Source organism: Manduca sexta, chromosome 7 (assembly GCF_014839805.1).
Source record: "Manduca sexta isolate Smith_Timp_Sample1 chromosome 7, JHU_Msex_v1.0, whole genome shotgun sequence".
In the NCBI taxonomy this organism is placed as follows: Eukaryota; Metazoa; Arthropoda; class Insecta; order Lepidoptera; family Sphingidae; genus Manduca; species Manduca sexta.
This window is the reverse complement of record NC_051121.1, coordinates 3,310,757-3,332,502: the sequence shown is the minus strand read 5'-3', so window position 1 is coordinate 3,332,502 and position 21,746 is coordinate 3,310,757. Positions and strand designations below refer to the sequence as shown.

Sequence of the window (21,746 nt, the reverse complement as noted above, 5' to 3'; positions counted from 1 at the left end):
GTACAATAATTATATGATTTTAATTATTTTTATCTTACCGGGAGGTACTAGCTGATTGTGTTTCACTGAGGGTAATGTAAAAACCAGCACTAAAGCGCTTGCCAAGTTGCAGCACTTTAAGTTTTGATGGGACGCTGAATGGACATGATCTACTATTTTGTTCTCCGCGAAACCGTACTGACAGCCATAGTTCCAAAAAATACAAACACAAATTGAGACTCTCCCTTTTTTGGAAGTCGGTTAAAATTATTGAGACTAACGGTAAGTCGTTATCTACATTTTTGAAGGGAAATGAGCAAGTGGGTCATCTTGATCATCGCTCGTAAACTCCCACAATTTACGGGAATCGTTGGTTCCTCCACAAAAATATATGTCATAAAATAGAAAGAAAAACATTTATTAGCTGGTTGGGTGACAATATAATATCATAACATATAATATCAGCCCTGTATTATATACAGTCCCACTGTTGGGTACGGGCCTCCTCTACTACTGAGAGGGAAATTACGTAAAATTTTTTAGGGCCTAGAAATGTAGATACTCAGAAAGTCACTCAGCGTAGATGGTAGTCCACCACAACTACCATTATGATCTATCAACATATACCAAACAGGAAATGCTTGGCTGAAATTAAAACATAAAATTAGACTGCAATATCACCCTACGTCAAGGAATATAATCCTCAATTCATTCGCCGAACTACATTGTGCCAGAACTGAAGGACATTGTAGTCTAATTATTAGTTACTGAGTAATGGCGATTGTGAGACAACGTCTAGCCTCAGGAGTCAAGATGATCACAAGGCAATGCCCCGTTGCTTTGTAACACGATGATGAAGCTTTAGTCTCACTTACCAGGCTATATAAATAATAATAATATCAGTCCTGTAATCTATACTCTCCCACTGCTGGGCACGGACCTCCTCTACTATTGAGAGGGAATAGGCCTTAGTCCACCACGCTGGCCTAGTGCGGGTTGATTGACTTCACACACCCTCAAAAATTCTTAATAGAGAATTTCTCAGGTATACAGGTTTCCTCACAATGTTTCCCTTCACCATTAAAGCATGCGATAATTCACAAAGAATACGCACATAATTTTTTAGAAAAGTCAGAGGTGTATGTTGGGATTGAACCTGCGGACTTTCGTCTCGGCAGTCCTTTCACAACAAACTAGGCTATCGAGCACTACCAGGCGATGCTCGTCTAAAAAAACTAACAGGCCGTACAACAGGCCGGGTTGCATCACCCCAGTATACCCTAAGCCAATGACCCGGTACCTGTGCAAGGTGCCCTTTGCGTGTTCAAGGAAGCACCTCTACACAACCTCCGCGAAACACGATACCTTATTCATTGGGTCAACGTTTCGCTATACAGCTTTTGGGACGGGTGAGTTGAGGTTGAGGATTTCGTTCGAGTTGGGTTCGAGTCCTGTTGAGGGTCGTTTTCAATCTTCGAGTAGGATCTTAAGTAGACATTTAATCTATTGGACTATTTAATAATCGAAGCTTTAAATGACACCTTTTAAGAGCTTATTAGCTAAGTCGGCGCTAATCAAAACTGAGCTATAATACTGTGACTTAAGATATCATTTGAGATGTTGATATCTGTTTATTAAATAGCGAAGACTAAAAGATGCTAACTTTAATTTGAACTTAAAATACTGTTACAAATATGCCGATCAAAATACATTATCAATACATCTTTGAATAAGTACAGAAATGCACTGCGCGTTAAGTACGAAAATTTTAAAATTATCTAATATATAGATCGCAGCAAGACCCGCAGAAACAAACTACAGTGATTTGTAAATTATTTGCAGGAATAGTTAACTGAATTTTCAACAAATGTTATGTTTCTAATGAGTACAAAAGATTGAAGCAACACAGCATCCTTTAAGAGTACTCGCAGTTAATATAAAAATGACATACAGAGATCAGTGTCATGAATCATGGCGCGTATAAAAGTGCGATGACTAGTCATCTTCGCGGGGTCGTTCACCCGACCGTTGACCGACGGTGCGCAGGGCCGGAGCAGGGACCGCACGCGACCTCACGCATTGAACATGTGTTACTATGTAAACATAATGAATTTTAATTTGGTGTTTTATTTCTTGGAAGTATGTAGGATTGGATTGTGATGGTTTATTTTGTAACTTAATTATAATAGCTGAAAGTTATTGTATTTGAATTTTGTAAGACATTTACTATAATTTTATTTATGTTTATTTTTATTATATCGTCTTTAGATAAATAAAGTGTACTTCCGACTCTTCTGGCACTACATATAGTATATGCCATGCTATTGTTATCTCATTGAATATTAAGTTGTCGTTCTTATAAATAATTGAAAAAAAAAAAAATTATGCTAGAACCATTCATCAAATCACAATCCCATGAAGTAAATAAAACAACAATACCTTCCTATAAAATATCTAAATACAAAATATTATTTACTAACTTCACACTATTTTTAAATGGGGCCACCAGTCCTCGCCCACGCTCGCCAATGCACCCCTGGCTCGCACCTCCAGTTACCTATTTATAGGTAATTGCTAAAACATCCGGCCTACCTCAACATGACGGGGCGCGTGCGTTTCATGTGCACCTCGCTTTGTTCGCTTGACAGATGCTCGTGTGAAATTGGCTTAAAATGCATTTATTTTTTAGACAACAGCAAACTATGTAGTGACGTAACATTATAGTTGTTAGGCAACGGCTTTGCTTTCCCCATGGCACATCCAGACAATAGGTAACGGCTTACCGTGCTTTAGCACATTTTAGGCAACGGCTTACCGTGCTACAGCACATTGTAGGCAGCGGCTTTGCTGTGCTTCTGGCTTTGTCGAAGTTTATGGGTGACAGCGATCACTTACCAGCATACAGTCAGCTCCTCTCACAGGCTATGAAACAATTTAACCACGTTTATAGTTCCGAAGGGGTAAGCAGCGCGGCAAAGCTCATAATGTGACCAGCATGTAGCCAGTATAATTAATAGCAATTATGAGCCTTAACGTCTTATGTTTAAGAGCGACCAGCCCAGTAGACTGCCACAAATTACTAATTCGAAGTGTCATATGGTGTAGCTGTTTATGGGTGATCATAACGTTTATTATTATTAAACATATTAGCCGAACACGGCTCATCATTTAATTGCAATAATTAAACCGTCTTCAATAACCAAAAACTAATTTAATATAACAGTTATATACTGTTTGCCTATTTTGGAGTCAGTCACAAATTTAAAAAAATAATACAAGTCGAATTGACAACCTCTTTTTGAAGTCGGTTAAAAATAAATATTGAGCCTATTAGGACAATCGATCTTCAAGTAAATCTTGTTTACAAATCTTAAAGATTACCCGACCTGGGAGTAGAACTCGACCTTTTACCTTGTTTTTTTAGTTCACATTCAAACGGCTTAATTCACCACTTGCAGCGCACTACCTAATTAGAGCATATGAATTTTCAATGACTTTGTAAGTAAATGTTATTTTAGAGACAGGTCTTATGCTGATTCCAGACCAATGACTAAGCTTAATTATTGAGCTTAATGATTTCTTATGTTTACGCGAATGTTAGACATTTAAATAAAACTATTTTGCAGATTTTATCGCAGTTTTTATATTATAATGATCTCCTGACGTTTCGAAGTCTATGCAGCCTTCGTGGATACCGGGGGAACTGTGGTTTTGGTCATCCGAAAAGTCAATGGCACAATATCTACCTACATTTTACAATTTTATTAATTTGCTTAGTTATTGAGCTTAATGATTTCTTATATTTACGCGACAGTTAGACATTTGATGGTCTTTGTTTTGATTGCCATACTTATTAGCGCATCTCGCTAATATTCTGGCCTACATTTTGCTAACAGTCTGTCAGAATGACAAAAATGTTAATTTATCTGTTTATTGAATGAAGTTTCACCTTTTTCCTCATCATTTCGGTTGCCGTAGAGAAATTGGCGCCTCCTTCAGAGTCAGCGACTGCAGACTTCGTCGAGCGTCGTGAAACGCGAACGTGAAACACCGACGCTCGACGAAGTCTGCAGTCGCTGAACACTCTGAAGGAGGCGCCAATCATTACGACTAGACAGTTTCACAAATCCTCGCCAAAGAACACCGATTCCTGCCCAGGATGATTATGAGGCTATTGAAATTAAAAACATCCTAATTTCAATAGGGAAGATGGTTGAAGCTTGCAAGCCTGGGATCCAGTTCTACATTTAATTAAATCGGAACCCAAAAGACCGGCTGCCAGACTTCAAGACACTGTGAGCTCATTCTGCGTAGATCGGACCACCAACAGCTAAAAATTTAAAAAAGTTGTATAATTGTAAATGTAGGTAGATATTGTAACTTTGACTTTGCGGGATGAACAACACCTCAGTCCCCCCCGTGACCATGAAGGCTGCAAAGTCTTCGAAACGTCGGGAGAAAAATAAAAAACAAAAAAACCGCGATAGAATCCGAAAAATTAGTTTAATTTCAATGTTATTGAGCTTAGTTCGCATGGCTGAGAAAATTACAAACATAGCTCTGGCTACATAGTTTGCGGTCTGTATACATTACGAAATATATTAGTTATGCGAGCTAAAATAAACAAAGCTTTGTTTCAGTGTGCAACCGGCGTTAACAACAGTCCTACTAGTACATTATAACGTTTTTGATTTTCGAATTATTATTTAAAAATTAATTCCAATTATAAATGTTGCCACATTGTCTCGTTTATATTACTTAATTGTATTTTTAATTTTAATTCCAATCACTCAAGTGCAATGTTGTTTAAATATTTCAAATTAACTTTGCAACATTATGTTTTGATATTTTAATAAAAGGTGCACTTCTTAAATTGTTAGTATTACACCATGCTATTAGGCGACCTACTTATAAAAAAATATATCTATAAATAGACTAATGAACACACATTATGTAATATGATGCTATAAAAACAGAGTAAAAACAAAACACTGACCTGGGATGCAATAGTTTAATTATCCGACGTAATGGTAGTGGGAACTTACTCAATCATAATCCGAGTGAACGTCAGTGTTGCCAGACTCTGACGTTTCTCGGAATTCCGTCTGAGAATTTCGATTGTGATCAGTTTTATATCTTGGATTTCATATTTTCTTATTTTTATTTTGAGATGTGTCAAAAGTTGTATAACTTAAACGAACTAATTTAGATTCTGAGTTAGAAAGTTTTAGGTCGATTATTCAACAAATCCAAGATAACCTATGACTTGTTTTTGACAACCGAACAAATTCCCGTTAAAATCGTGTTAAAAAAGTCAGTGTTGCCATATAAGAATCGAACCCAGGCCCTCTTACCACAAACACTGCCACTACTAAAGCGTTTGATTAATAAATATCAACATCAAACCTATTTTATTATACTTTATGATTATAATTCGGTATTTACTTTTCACTGGTCATGTGGTAGGTAATATAACGAGGAAGTAAGTGGTATTGCCCCCATATTTAGGCACTCTTATATTTCCTTATAAATGACGTATAGTGTGGAAGGCTTATGGTTTAGCAATTGAAATTAGATTTTTTAAAATCAGGGTGTCTATTAATGATGTGGTTTAAAAATATAGGATATCTTTATGCAATAAAAATTACATAATGGGTCAATAGTACGCGCAACGACTGCCCATAAACAAAGCAAATTCCCAAAACATATAAATTATTAAAATCTGCGTGGTTTTGCACTGCACTTCTGCATTCGATATTAATACCATAATGCTGTTGATTAAAACTATACATATTATAAAACAAAGTCTCCTTTTGTGTCTCTATGTATGTTAATGATTTTCTCAAAATCTTCTGAACGGATTTTTATGAAATTTTGTATGGAGATAGTTTAAAGTCCTGGGAAGGTTATAGGCTAATTTCTATTCCGGAAAATATATAGCAGGAGTTTTATCCCGGAAAAGTCCTTCACGCGGGCAAAGCTGCGAGCAAAATCTATACTTATAAATTGTCAACAATGATCGATAATTCTCACTAAGCCCTTTATTATTTATTGGCATATAGTCCAAGGAAAACATACCGTTAAGGTCACTTACCGTGCAGTTTTCCAGACACAGGATCGTCACGTCGCCGACTGATTTCCTACAATACAACCGCGCACGGCATATCAATGATCTAACAAGCAAACGCTTTTGGTCATAGACAACGCAACATGTGTACCCCATTGTTCGAAATTTGAATTTTGTGATGAGTCACAGTTTGAGGAAAATTGTTTTATGGTCGCGGTGGGTTTGTGTTCCTTTTTTAAATTGGAATTCGACCTGTAAGTTTTGTAAGGTTGGTACTGGCCGTTACAAATGATTTGTGATAAGAGTTTCATATTTAAATATTTTTATTTTGTTTTTTGTTTACGTACAAAGAGTTTACAAATGTATCTTAATTCAACAAGCTGTTGTAACTCTTTGTAATATTCATACGGCGACAAACCGGTTACGCGATTTGACACTGCACTTCATCGATATATTCGCTTAACAATGGCTTTCACAAAAAAATCGATTTAAACTCCCTCGGAAAACAATAATAAATTACAGTGCACCCCATCGAATTACAATGCACACATGCGCACGCACACATGCATACAAGCGTGCTTGTGCGTGTTCCGACGGCAGCTGCAAGTTGAATGCGCGGCTCTCAACCTTTGTGCCCGATGCGGGTATTGGGTGAATTTTAAAACGTTTTTTTGAATTTGGAACACTGTTTTTTTTTCTGTTAGTATCCAACGTTTTACGAACGATGTCCTTTACCATTTTACTTGGGATATTGTTAAAACTTTCGTGTTAAACCTACATAGAATAAAATGTATGTGTAAATCAAATTCCAATGTATCTTGTGTTTTTATAGATAAATTAGCTTCGGTTTTGATTAACAACTCTTATTAACGCAAAACACATTTATCACGTAACATATAACAACCATAAAGCATATATATTGGCATGAGAGAATTATAAAAAGCATCAATAAAATTTGCACATGGAAAACGTGTTGATTTCTGTTCTAATAATATTTTTATGAGCATTTCAAGAGTACAATGAACGGGACCCGTTCGCCTTGGGAACTAGTCTGAAGATCACCAGTTTTCGTTATACACTGACTTGGCCGTTGACTTGACATTCTTATGACAATGTATCAAGTCTGTCATGTAATCTAGGAATTTGTGGGTTGGGACCTAAAAGATGACGGTTTAAAATAGAAAAAAAAAATTATCACGTCGGCGAATAAAGTTGGATTTATGATACGCCTAAACAATTTATAAGAATAATTATTTCTAAATAACATTTAAGACCACTTATATAACTTCTACAATTTAAATTTTAATTAAGGAATCTTATGTGTTTTAGTGGCTAGAACCATAACGTGCTGTGAATAATGAGCGATTCATTCTCATGGAAATTAAACCTAAAGTTAAATTTGACTACGTACGTATTTTGTTCATAATTTTTCCTGATCTGCAACTTACATAAATTGGAATTATTGCCCAAAGTTTCCTGATATGAACTGGTTACTAGTAAGATAAATGTACACTTGAATTAAATACATAAAGATATTCGGTAATAACATAAATTACCAGTATTTAATTCCCGTAAATCATGAATAATATTAAACAAAGTAATATATGCAACAGTTTGAGAAACTGTTGAGTCAGCCCGATAATGTTTAGGGTTCTTTTTTTTGTTGTAATGATCTCGGCCGTAACGTATGGGTGCCTTGGCGGGCCAACTTTTTTCCAAAACTTGACCCCACCGGAGCGGCGTCAGTGTTCAGTTATGATTCGTCCGTTGACGCGAGCGGTCGTCTCCCGCGCGCCCTCTGATATTCTAGTCATTGTATCCAAATTATTTTAGTTTTATACTGTTCAGTAAACGTGTTAGTTTATAATAGTGTGTGTTCTTCTAATAGTTTTAATTAAAGACTTTTAATGAACGGATTTGGGTTGCTTTGGTGAGTGTTTTTTTTTTTGTTTCAATGTTTTCCCGCATGTTCTTTTTGAAGGTGAATTAATAACGTACTTTACTTTTTATTTTTGAACAAAGAACCGAGTTTCGGTTGTTATTCGAATTTAATAGACCGTGAGGGCATTTTTTTATTACATTTATTAAATTTACATTGTGTCAACTTGAATAAATTAATTTAAAAAAGGGTAAAGTTATGTATTTTATGTCAAATGTTGTCATGTCAAGTCTAATCTGTGGGTATCAGTGAAGTAACAATGTTAACAAACATTAGAACATTACTCAACTAAATGCAAGTCAGTATAATATTAAAAATGATATTACCTAACACAATTATAAAAAAAGCGATAAGAATAAATTTAAATAAAAAATTACGCTTGCATTTTAATTGCCTAATCCTCAATACGTGCGCCACATTCTAATTTTAAAATGAATTTGATTAAATAATATATCGAATTATTTTATACATTAGTTAGTGATTAGTTCTCAGTTGAAAGCAAAACGTAAAATATTAATAATCATGGATATTTCGGCCTTTAAAATTTAATATGACGAAATTTTAAAGGCAGAAATATCCATGATTAATTATTTACATTTTTTCGCGAGAACTAATCACTAACTAGACGTGAATTTAAATTCTTTACTTGCCAATACTTGTTTAGTTACCCAGATTAAAGCCGAAACAAAATGTATGAAAATGGACCTTGAGCTACCACCTTAAATGAATTCTATTTTTAAATTTAAAAGATTAACGAATTTAATTACGCTTGTATTGTTCAACCCCGACATTTACGATTACGCGATCAGGGATATCTGAACGCGCGTAAATGCGGAAATTATAAAATAATTAAATTTGTCACGGTTTGTGTTACGTTATACTTCATTTGTATGTTCAAGGTGACGACGTCATGTAGATTGGAGGTCTGGGCAGACAGACGTTTTTATATCCGGCATAAATCGAAACGACTTATTTACTATCGTGCCGTACCGTTGGCATGGTCAACGCGATTTTATTGGTTAGTCCAGTAACTTGTCCACCTACTGGCGCTAGTGATTTGTGAAGGTTGTTCAAGTAGGATTTGCGCTCTCTGTGAGGTTTATGAATCATTTTTATGTATTTTGATAATGCTTGGTGGTGACCGATAGACTAATAAATTGTTAGCCAATTTTGAATTTATATAGAACTTTACTGTAGGTATGCTTGTCGCCGACCACTTGTAGAGTAACTTAGCAAATTTTTTTCTAAGTAAAAATGATTATAAGACTCATTTATACTCAAAATATAGGCATAAATAATGAAGGCATAAACTATGTACTCATAATAGTGTAAGCTGCGAAAAGTATATAAGTTTTCCAACGTCCAAATCGCTAACTGATATCGGATAGTTAAGTTGCGTTCTCATTAACTAACTTAGCGAAAAGATTAAATAAATCATATCATAAAACAAAAGTTAATTCAAATTATTTATTATAATAATTCCATTTTTAAATTTGAATATAGTATTTGAAAAACAAATTCAATTTTTAAATTTGAATTTAGAGTATTTGCTAAATAGATTTTTCTTCTAACCGTACTCGTAGTGTCAAATGTAAGTCGTTAGCCTTGTTAAAATGCTAACTAGACCGATTAGTCATACCCAATGTTAAACAAACGCCCTCCGAGTAAGCCTCCCGCCACGTGACACTTCAACAAATATTTTATTAATAAAAATAAATGTGTATATAATTTGCATGAATTAAAGAAATGATATAACGACTTGAATGATTTACCGCCATTTTCAATAGACGATTCCAGTTGCTTTTTCGATTGCGATAATGGACCAATCAGAACAAAGGTTTTTTGACATGCGTACAAATGAGTTGTTTTGATTGGTTCATTCTTGAAATCGGATTGAAGATTGAGATTAGGATCGTTTATTGAAAACAGCTGTTAGGATATTGTTGGAAACTGATAAATAAATAAAGGGCTTTCATAACTTCTGAGTAAATGCTGCTCGTCACATAAATGTATAAGCCGATCAAATATGAGTGACACTAATCTATGCTCCCAAATCAATGGTAATGGGTACCATCTACATCAACTGTTTAATACAGCTGTCAAGTAAAATTTACTTTGAACTTATTATACAGTCTTACCTTCGTACTGATAGTTAAATACTCACCATATTGACTCCCACATAGTGTGTCGGAAACGTTCTATATCCAGGAAGACGAACCTTCAAATAATCGCTAGTCGCTCCGATTTCCGCTCCGCTCGTCAGCAAGCGCTTCCCAAAGTCGGAACTTGCGCTAATAACTATTTGAACAATAATATGATGGAAGACTCCCACGCTATCCCGGATACAGTTCCGGACTTCAATTGTTTAGGTTCCACCGAAATGTTACGATATTAAGACTATTGTCTTCGAAGCTGTTCTTTTTATGAATTTTTAACTTTTTTTGTAACTGGCCAGCGTCGTGCTTTTAGGTTGACATTTTTTTATAGATACTGGCCAGTTAACGATCAATTGTTTCATCAGTGGGCATAGTTACTAACGAACATAATGGGAGTTTTAACTAGCCAGTTCTTGCAGCAATATTTTTCGCAAGTTTCGAGTTCCGCAAGTTTAAAAATTTGTAGTCTTCAACTTGCTCGTTTACACGGTAATCGCTTGCGCAAGTCAACGTCTTCAAGTTTTATTGCTAAACATCATTTTAATGGACTAAGTGCGTCGTAGATTTTCCGTGGGGGCTAAATTTAATCCCAACTGAGAATTTCTCTGAAATATTCTTCAGTTATAACGTTTGGTTAGCAAATCATCTTGTTTGAATACAAAAGATTAATACGCATATAATAACTACAAATAGACACAGGAAAATAACAGGAAGTTAATAAATGTGGGAATTGTGTTATCTAACCATGTTTTCATACTTCGTACGTAACAACATACTTTATAACTCATGATATGTTACAAAGCAATTGGGCAAAATAAATATTTGAATATGTGGTGTAAAACATCGGCTGTCTCGGTCGTAGTACTGTACGACTGCTGAGGTCTCTGGTTCGATTCTCCGGTAGTGTTATTGGGTTTTTCTACTCAGTTGCAGTTTGGAGTCAAGATCGCCCCCTATCATATCATGGGACGGGAAATACACGGCGGAAAGTGGGTGCACCAGTGCCTCTGTTTACCCCTTTGGGAATTAAAGATGCGTGTGTTAAACATAGAATTCACAATATTTCAGTCTGATATAAATCCAAGTCCTATATATTGTTAGCTCTAAAATTTTAGATAATTCTTGGAACAAACAGCACTCAAAAAGTAGATTACTAAAAGTATTTTCAAATCGGAACATTAATTCCAGAGAACATAACATAAACATTTTGTCTGTTTGCATGTTATCGATTTCCTCAAAATTTACTGAACGGATTTTTATGAAATTTTATTTAGACATAGTTTAAATATCTGAGAAAGTTATAGGCTACTTTCTATCCCCGAAAAACTCTATAACGCGGACGAAGCCGCTAGCAAAAACTAGTATCCAATATTGCAATTTAGCGTAAACACTGACTAACACGTTAACTCATATATTAAAATAGCAAATTGTTCATTTTAACTTGTCCAAGCGCCTAACAATAAAGTCAGAGCAAAGGTAACTACAGACAACATTTCTCGTATTTATAGCTCGTTCATTCCAAACAATTCTTTATACAAGCTACATTTTCCATTGTGTAACTCGCTTTCGCTTGATATTATAAAGAAAAATTCGTTTAGTAACAGCAAATGTAATTTTGTATCAGAGCACCTGAATAGAATTTTACGTGTTATTATTTGTTATCAACAAAAAAAATATACTAAATATGTGTTGATTGACTGCCTTGATGGTGTAATTGAAGCGGTAGAGTATGACTACTGCGCTAAGGTCATCGGTTCGAATCCCGGATTGATTTCAAAATAATTGTGACTGGGTTTTCATCTTACAAATGATTCATTCGCAGCCCGGAGTCAGAAAGATAGTGTGATACCCCCGTGCTTCGGATAACACGTAAAGCCGTTGGTCCTGCGCCTGATCTCTCCGGTCATGTCGGATTGCTGTCTCGTACTATAAGAGTGAAGGAACAGAGAGTGCACCTGTGTATTGCGCACACACTAGTGCACTACAATTGAAGCGGGCAGAGTCGCGAACAAAACATAGTTCAATTATTATATAGAAATTTTATCAATAGTCATACTTACTAATACAAAACTCGTATCAATATTCTTTTTATATCATACTCTACCTGTTGACATTAAATCAAAAGCAAAGGTTAACGACCGGATAAAATAAAAACACTTCTGACATATTACGCGGATATTGCACGTGTTTATTTCTTATTTATTCAGAATTTATAGTGGAGCGGGGAAAAGGGCACCGTAAGTATAATTCCTCCAAATATTTATTATATTGTTTCATATTTATTTTGATAATAACCGAAGAATATATTGGTATATACCATCGCTATTCCCGATTGAGTATGCAAGCAATTTTGTATTCATGATGTAAAGATTAGCTATTATGTGATGTAACGTCTAGTGAATATGGCGACTGCAGTTTAATGATAGTGCTGTTACTATTGATTAGACTAAAGAAACATACACACACATCACGCATTTCTCCTGAGGGGTATGCAGAGGCGCAAACAGGGCACCCACTTTTCGCAAAGTGTTTTCCGTCCCATGATTTGATAGGGGGCGAGCCTGTCGACATATCGGGCACAAATTCCAGACTCCGAGCTGATACTGTGCAGAAAAATCCAAATATCACTACCCGACCCGGGATTCCAACCCAGGACCTCAGAGCGCTGCCGTAGCGCATGCTATACAACTACGTCGGCAGACCTAGGCATCTAGTACTAAAACAGAACATGTAGGGCGAGTTCTTATATCATAGGATATCTAGACACCAATATGAAAACGTGTACGTCAACCCAACGCAATTACTTAAACTTTGTTACTGCTCTCAAGTGGTAGGGTTAAATCAATTAGCTCAGAAAGTGGTCCGAGCGACGTCGCGGTTAACTCCTAGTTATAATCTGATAGCCATCAGGGCATTGGCCTTAATGGCCATCTTCAAACATGTGTAAGTTTACGGAAGAAATTGGTTGCCAAATTCCTTAATCCCTACTGGGCCCTTATTCTGTATGATAGTGTAAACGCGTTACGCGGCCGTGTCATGTTATCTTCAAGAAATGTGCGTGGAACGGTATTCTGTAAGCCAAATTTCTATAGTCCTAAACATGATGTGTTGTGTTACGTGCTTGTTACGCACTGTCAAAATAACGTGCGGGATAGAGAATAAGGCTCCTGAAATATTTAAAAAAGCAATCAAATTGTTCTATAAATGAAATTTCATAAAATTTTTAATATTTAAAATTTTAATAAAAATACAAAGTCCAGTATAAAATATTTTCCATATTTTAAAATTAAAATCGAACGTTTTTATTCTGTTATATTGGATCGTTAATAAATAATTCACATGCCAAACTTAAATTATAACAGACGTATCTTTTCTCACGTAAAAACAACCCTAATCATAGATCAAATGTTTCGGTTAACACCTATGTCATTGACACCGAGACCCTAATTCTCACGTTATTTTAGAAATAGCATAGAAAAACCGTTATTTGCTATTCCATTGTCCCCATGTTCCCCTGTCTTGATCAGGTGGATTTTTAACAATAGTCTCGAGACCTGTCTTAAGACCAACTGATCGTTTGTTCTTTGTGATTCGTTTGGGGTGCATGAGAAATCTTAAGACGTTTTGTTACCTTTTTGTTTGGATATTCAAAACATTTTTATGGTGTTCTTTATTTACGTGACTTTAGAGTTTCATTTTGTTTTCTTTTTCATCTTAATTCAAATAACTTAATTATATTTTAAAATACAAGTTTAAATATCGAATGAGGTTACATTATTCCAAACATTATACTGACAATTTTATCCTGGCAACATTTCAAATTCAAAAAAATAAATTCACCTTTAAAGTGAAAAATATATTTAATTAATCAAAATTATATTACAATATAATTTCACCTTATCCATTTTGTAAGACGATAAATGGCTAACTCATATTCTGGCATCCATCCAGTGTTCAGCGGCGTGGGAAACTACGTCGGGCAAAAATGTACGGAGTGTTTCAAAATGAATACCGTTTTGGCGGTTAATATTGTTAGTCAGCAAATTGTGTACGGCTGCCTCACATATAAATGTTTTGGACTGCATTTTGAGCATTGAAATGGTTATAATAGACTTTTAAAATAAAAAAAATTAAAGGCGGCTTACTCTAACTTTTCATTTTGTCTTCATATGAAAGGCTGCACATTACCAACATGTTTATTTCTATAAGCGCTTAAAACCAGCCAGAATGCAAACACACCAGCCAGACACAAAAGATTCAAAAAAAGAACACCACGCTACAACCGTTCGGAAAAACGTCACAAAAAAATGTTCCATTTTCAAAACGGAAAGCGCGTTCACGCTACGTAGAATATTTATCACGTCGTTAAGAAAATTCGTGACGTGACCGACGATGTACCAAATAAGGCGCCATAGCAATAAACGGGACGAAATTCTGCCTTTACGTGTTTAGACGCTGTTAAATTATGTTGCCAACGAACGGGTAACAGGTAGCGGGTAAGAATTGGGTAGTGAAATTTTCAGGCCTTTCAGAATATAAATTATGTTTTACATGCTTCGCTATTGTTTCCTGGCGTATTCAGCCATTATTATGCAGTTTTTGTTACTGTTAGAATTTTGCAATATCAGTTAAAACTTGATTATCTTACCTAAGTAACCGCAGGTCATTGACCGCCGTTATTTTATATTATTCTATCGTATAACACAAATGTTGAAAAAAAGGAAAAGCTTATCAAGCGAATAATTAAGATTTGATGTTTATTTTTGACGTTTGTAATTGATCGTGAGAACAATGCGTCACGTGTTAGTTTCTCAACTAATCCCAAACTCGACGGAGTCTTGTCTATTTTTGTCATATCTAAGGCACAGGGACCTTATTCTCTATGACACTTAACTCGTAACGCGGCAGTGTTACGTTATCTTCGTGAATTGAGCGTGGAATGGTATTCTGTATGTCAATTTCTATTGTCTTAACGCGACACGGTACGTTATGTGCTTGTTACGCACTCAAAATACGTGGCATAGAAAATAAGGCCCTTGGTGCGTTTCATGCTTATTAATAACTGTTAAATATCAGCCCTGTATTTATACTGTACCACTGCTGGGCACAGATCTCCTCTACTACTGAGAGGGATTAGGCCTTAGTACACCACGCTGGCCTAGTGCGGATTGGTAGATTTCACACCCCCTCAAAATACCTATAGAAAATTTCTCAGATATACAGGGGCCTTATTCTCTATCCCGCACGTTATTTTAACAGTGCGTAACAAGGATGTAACACAACGCATCATGTTTAGGACTATAGAAATTTGGCTTACAGAATACCATTACACGCACATTTCTCGAAGATAACATGACACGGCCGCGTAACGCGTTTACACTATCATACAGAATAAGGGCCCAGGTTTCTTCACGATGTTTTCCTTCACCGTTAAAGCAAGCGATAATTCACAAAGAATACACACATATTTTTTTAGAAAAGTCAGAGGTGTGTGCCCTTGGGATTTGAACCAGCGGACATTCGTCTCGGCAGCCCGTTCCACACCCAACTAGGCTATCGCCGCTATTAGAAAGATCCCTTTATTATAGCAATATTTTATATTAAACAACACAACCATAATCTTGTTTCACATCTTGTCTAGACTTCAATATACTTAATGACATTCGACATACATAAAAGAGAAATTTTATTGCTCGTATTGTCTGGGTGTAATTGAAAGTGACCTTTATAATGTTAGGAATTGAGTTTAACTTGTGCGTTAACTGTTTAAATAAAAAATGACTGATGATATGATATCTATATATACTATTATATAAAGTTGAAGTATGTTTGAACACGCTTGTCTCATGAACTACTGGTTCGAATTGAAAAATTCTTTTAGTGTTGGATATCCCATTTATCGAGGAAGGCTATAGGTTATATATCATCTATGACCAATAGGAGCGGAGTATTAATGAAAAATGTTGCAACCTAGGTACAATTTACATGATTCACAAATTGCAGTTTCAATATTCATAAGTATAAAATGAACGCTAATCAATAATATATTAAAGAATTTAGATTACAAAAAATGAACGGATATCACATATAAATAATATTATACACATGTAGAGTTTGTTTGTTAGAACGCGCTAATCTCAAGAACTAAACACATTTTGAAATTTTCACTAAAGAGAAGCCACATTATTCCTGAGCGCTATAAGCTTCTTTTTTCCCCGGAAAAACTTTTTCACGCGGACAAAAGCTATTCAATTATAAGATCTAAATTATATATTTCAATTGGGTGCCATTAATCGTACAACCCCAACGATTTAAAGCCCCCCACCCTGAATACGGACCTCGAATGTAGATTTCTGTTTCGCACAATTCATCGTTGCAGCGATTTGCTTTGTTCAAAGTTTAATTGGAGGGACGGTTGTCTTTGACACAGCTCGCTGGATTTACGGCGTGTTTTCAACGAATTTATTGTTAGTGGTGTAGCGTGAACTTGGTTGGGATGGGTTAGGATTTTAATTTTTTTTATGATCCTTAGCCATTATAATATATGTAGCTCATTAAATGTAGTTATCTTATTAAGCCATATTAAATATTTTTTTTTTATTAACCTTACTATACTTGTTATAAATAAATAAATGCTTTGTTTCTACTACTTACATACGTTTCATTGAACATACATTTTACGAAACATTAATTTGTATTATACTTATTAACCCATGTTAAATAATAAAAATATACAATACTGTAATAACTACAAGTCAATCAAAAGTTTCAATTATATTTTTAAACGTTTTATTATAAAAAAATAATTTTAACATTATCATATTTCAAAATAAATAAGGCACAAGTTTTCAAATATTATATCAAATAGGTCCGTTTAAACACGTCCGACACGACTCCGATGCTATTTTCTGATAACACGTGGAAAATATTTCAGAGATTATCGCGCACGTGGTGAACGTGTTAGTGTGTTTAAATCACTGATTCCCTGTGGTACGGGTGGACCCCAGGAGCCACGGGAGATTTAACAGGGGTCTACTTTGGCGTGACCAAAAATGGGGGGTACACTATTCGTAAGCGGGTGTCTACGAAAATGTATCTGGTTTGATAGTAAAGTACTAAAATGTTGGCTTGACTTCACTTATCAATGAAGGTAGATTATATTTATAAGGAACGTAATATGCGTTATCATACCATTTAATTTATGAGCTATGTAATTATGACAATTACATTTTTCAATAATACTTGGATAAGGTATTTGTTGAATTCTTCAAGTGTATTTGCAAAAATAAATGCTAAAATGAATGAACGAAAGCGACAGATGGGCTTATAAAGGCGTCAATATCGTTTGCTGAATGGAAGCCTTTTAAGTACAACGTACCGACTGTGTGAACGGACTTTAAAAACTTCCCACCATCGTAACGTGACCCGCCACCGCGGCGCTAGTTGTCATACATGAAACTTATTTGTACCGCACTAAAGTATCACGGCGTATAGTTGTTTTTTCATCCGTAGGTCAGTTACGCTGGCCGGCAGCGCATTTACGGAGTTCATTAATTACTTTTTTAAAATCTACAGGAAAGGGGTGGTTGAGCCGCGAGTTGCCGTTTGTGTCTGCAGGCTTTCGGCTCTAGTGCTTTTTATGTTTTAAAATGCGTTTTTAGTCTGTGCTAATCTAGATTTTAATTTTTAATTTGTTTTATTTCGAGATAGCGTGGTTGGATCTTGGTTTTATTTAGTGTGCAATTTTGCGTAATAAAGGTAATATACACGTTTCCTAAATGCAAGTATTAAGAGCGTTGAATATTATTTATATAGATATATGTATTTATGTTTTGTATATACCGCATTGTCTCAGCTCTGCATCAGCGAAAGGTTGACTGTTAGAAATGCATCAGGCATTAAGTCCACCTATATCCATTTACTGTATGTAATGTTAAATTAAAAAAAAAATAAAATAAGGCATTTCTTTAAAACAATAAGTAGAACTTCATATAAAAACCAACATTAAGCAATTACCTATAGTATGTTAAGAATCTATTAAAGCACTTTCAGGAATCTAGAAACGTTTGTAGGTTTTAGTAAGTACTTACGCCCTAAATACGGATACTTAGCGTAAGTATACCGTTCTCCATGATATCCCATTACAGTTGAAATTAATTTGCTTCCAAAGTCCTACATTACTACACTTTGCTAACGAAAAAAGCAGTTGAAAACTTTAAAATTATTATTATAATAAAAAAATCAATTAACAATTTAAATCAATCAACAAATCAACAATTTAAATATTTTCAATCCCATTTGGTCACGAATCGGGCAATTTAAAATCAATATAGAAAATAAAAATGTGGGTATAACTCAACCAATAATTTTATTGAATACTATTCAATAAAATTAATTAAACTAAATGTATTTAAAAGCGAACTAGCTGTGTTTCATCTATGACACACAGTGTATGGTAATAATAATGTGTAAAAATATTTTAATGATACCGTGTCGTTGTGTGTATCATACGAAAATGCTGTCAACATTTAAAATTTATTCGAAAATTACGTAATACACGTGAACACCACCGATGTCGACTTTATGATAAATTAATTTGATTGAAACAATGTTTTACATTTATCATATTATTTTATTACGTTCTTAAAATTAATATCAAATTGTTTTATAAAAATAATTACGTCCAAATTGTTTTAAATAAAAATTTGGTTATAAATATACTGGTTTTAATAGAACATCGGATTAACTTTTAAAATATATTCCAAATTCGAATTACGTAATTGTTCATGCGAATAGGGGTGAACTCTAGTCGGCGGAACGGGGTCGATAACGATAATTCAATGTTACGCTCGATATAAGTTTTTCAATTGGCCGGTGCGTTAGATCGTGAAGATAGCAGCGGTCAGACGCGAATATCGACATGTTATCTAGTAGTAGCGATATATTTTAGGGTGGTTCTTATTGCCATTTTATTTTTAGCTTCACTGACAAATTATTTTCTATCAGAACTTTTTTCAACATGCCTGATAGAATGTTTTTGTAGGTTATTTGAATAAAAAATACTTTTAATAACTTTTAAACTTAATTTCCTTTCCATCAAGGACCAGCCAAATAAAGCAGCATTACAGATTCCAAATTTAAAAACGTGACAAATAAACATTTCATTCTATTACATTACCATTAATGAGTCACACTAAAAACCCTTAACTCATCTTTTGTGGGTTAGACCCGCGGGGGGTCAGGTGGCGTGCCTGTTGATTCGTGTCTCTTTTAGTTCCGATATATTGTGAAGTTGGGCCGTTTTCTGCGCCATTGCCAACGCTTCAGAAGCTGGTTTTAATTTCATGAGTATTGAGGCTGTAGTATGGGAAAAATTTAATTTACTGATTTTGTGCTCGAAAGAGATTGAGATTGAGATTGCAACTGATTTGGTATTCCCTTAAACATTTGTATTACTATTAATATTGATTCATGTTTCATTTCGATTTACATAAAAAGGTGCCCATAACACTCAGAAGTTGCAGCTTCGTATTAGTAAAAGGATTTTAAAATTAGAATGTGTAGTTCCATTTATCACTATCAACCAATCACGTCACCACTTTATAATATAAACATTAAACATATTCCATTTTCAAATTTAAGCTACCAATCACTTAGCAACAATACATCACGCCGTCCGCACTCCGCATCCGCACTTCGCATCCGCATTGCGAATATCGCGGAACACGGCCCCAATAATGCGGATCGGGCGGCACTTACCGCGCGCCGTTGTTTTAACAGATTCGCTCGCTTAAGCTTTATTGATCCGATTGTTTTACTTTAAATTTTTTGTTTAATTAAATTTGTTTGTTATTTTAATGAGATTGTTTCACTTTTGTAGGCATGCAGAAATGTTTTAGCAGTCAATTATATTTAAATTGCACAAAATGGCTTATTTATTTCAATATTAAATATGTAACAATTTATTTCTCCTATCTAGTTTTCACTAAACCTACTTTATCGTAAAAACCAACTTAAAACACAAACTGAAATCGAACCCCGAGCACATATTTACCTAAACACATCGCAATTAGGGGCGTGTGTTCAGCAACTTGGTTAGCAACAAGTCCGCCGCGCCTGCATGACTCACCACACGGTTGCCATGGCGCAGGGTTTCCCTGGATTTGTGTCAACCATTCAGGTAGATAACGAGTACCTATAGATACTTGGTGGCGAATTGTATTGATTTAATTAGATAAAACATTATTATTTGTTAATTAATAAAAATATCATTACAAAATATATATTTTAAATTTTTCTAAATTATGTTTCAATTATTACAAAATATTAATATTATTAGAACTATAAAAATATTTCATTTATTTTAATTTATTTTTTTTACATTTCTGTCCGACTTTTTCAACAAACTGTGGCGTTCCTACTCATGATTCATGCATGGACTTATGACACGTATAAGCCATTAATATGACAATTCGTTAGACTTAATCGGTTTCCGGGTTTTTGTCAGTTTTATATTGTCGTGTGCCTTTTTTGCTATAAAGAATTTTAAATGCGTGTTTTTTGCATTGTTCATTTTATTTTAAGTTATGTTTCGTACGTTTTAGAGTTACCTTTTTGGAGATCTTGCCTTACTAACGTTATGAATCATATTTAAACCATAACACAGGTTGGCTAATCTGTAAGTTTAAATTGATAATACACCTGCTTTGTTTGGGTGTAAAATTAATACTAACATGGAAAACTTGTCTATCAAGTGGGATGTAAATAGCTGTCTAATTTTGGATGGATCGTAACGCTTTTGCTTTCTTTTTAGAAGGAATGCGCCAGGTTTATGCTGCCATTGACAAATAACGTAGCAATTCTCATACATTAAAATTACTTGACAAAATTCATTTACAATAACCAAATCGTGGTTTACCGACAATATTTTTTTCGACTAGCTGTAACACCTAGTGTACTGCAAAAGTAAGATTCTGCTTCCAAATTCGAAGAAAATTTTCGTCTCACTTATGCAAAACAATATCTACAAAAACTATTCGTTTAACCCTGGCTTCCTAACCTGGGGATACTTTCCGCCGCAGAGGTAAATCAGCTATGTTTCGGGAGTTACCAAAAACCTAATTAGAGTATCGTAAAAAAGTAACAGCTGACGGTAAAAGTGTTAGGCTCTTGTGCAATTTACTTTTTCTTTTTCCTTTTTCTAAGAACCAAGTTCTTAGCAGTAAATTACAATCTAGTCTATAAGACTAATAAGCAATACAATTCTAACTTAATTATGTGCAATTTATGATTAATAAAAATGTTTGTATTTGCTTATATTGTTTTGATAATTTCGAAGACAGGGTAAAAATACTTTGCCACATATCACATGGGTAACAATATTGAACAGGTTAGGAACTATTGCTTGAAACTCAACAGTTTCAAAATCCAGTCTGTCACGTACTGAATCGTAAAGATCTAAGGGCCTTTCCAGATAGGGTCTAAATGTTTTATCCCTCATTTGTAAGTGTCCCGGCACAGGTGTAAATTGGGTCCTTATGAAATTGCATTCATTTTGTACTAGTTCCTATTTATAATTTGTTAGGACCCTTTTCAGGAGCTTTGG

At 34.8% G+C, this 21,746-nt stretch overlaps 1 protein-coding gene across 12 annotated transcripts in view; it reads left to right on the top strand.

Annotated features, from left to right (window-relative positions):
- LOC115447677 (brain tumor protein) overlaps positions 1–21,746 on the top strand; it is a 520,294-nt gene that overhangs the window by 449,490 nt on the left and 49,058 nt on the right. The window contains exon 1 of one of the 12 annotated variants that reach the window (XM_030174860.2): positions 7,696–7,976. The exons of 10 other annotated variants lie outside the window; for them this stretch is intronic. In XM_030174860.2, the coding sequence (XP_030030720.1) occupies positions 7,954–7,976 (23 nt within the window). In that variant the 5' untranslated portion in view covers positions 7,696–7,953. Of the gene's footprint in view, positions 1–7,695; positions 7,977–21,746 lie in introns of those variants that run through there. One more of the 12 variants, XM_037447644.1, reaches the window with a different exon arrangement.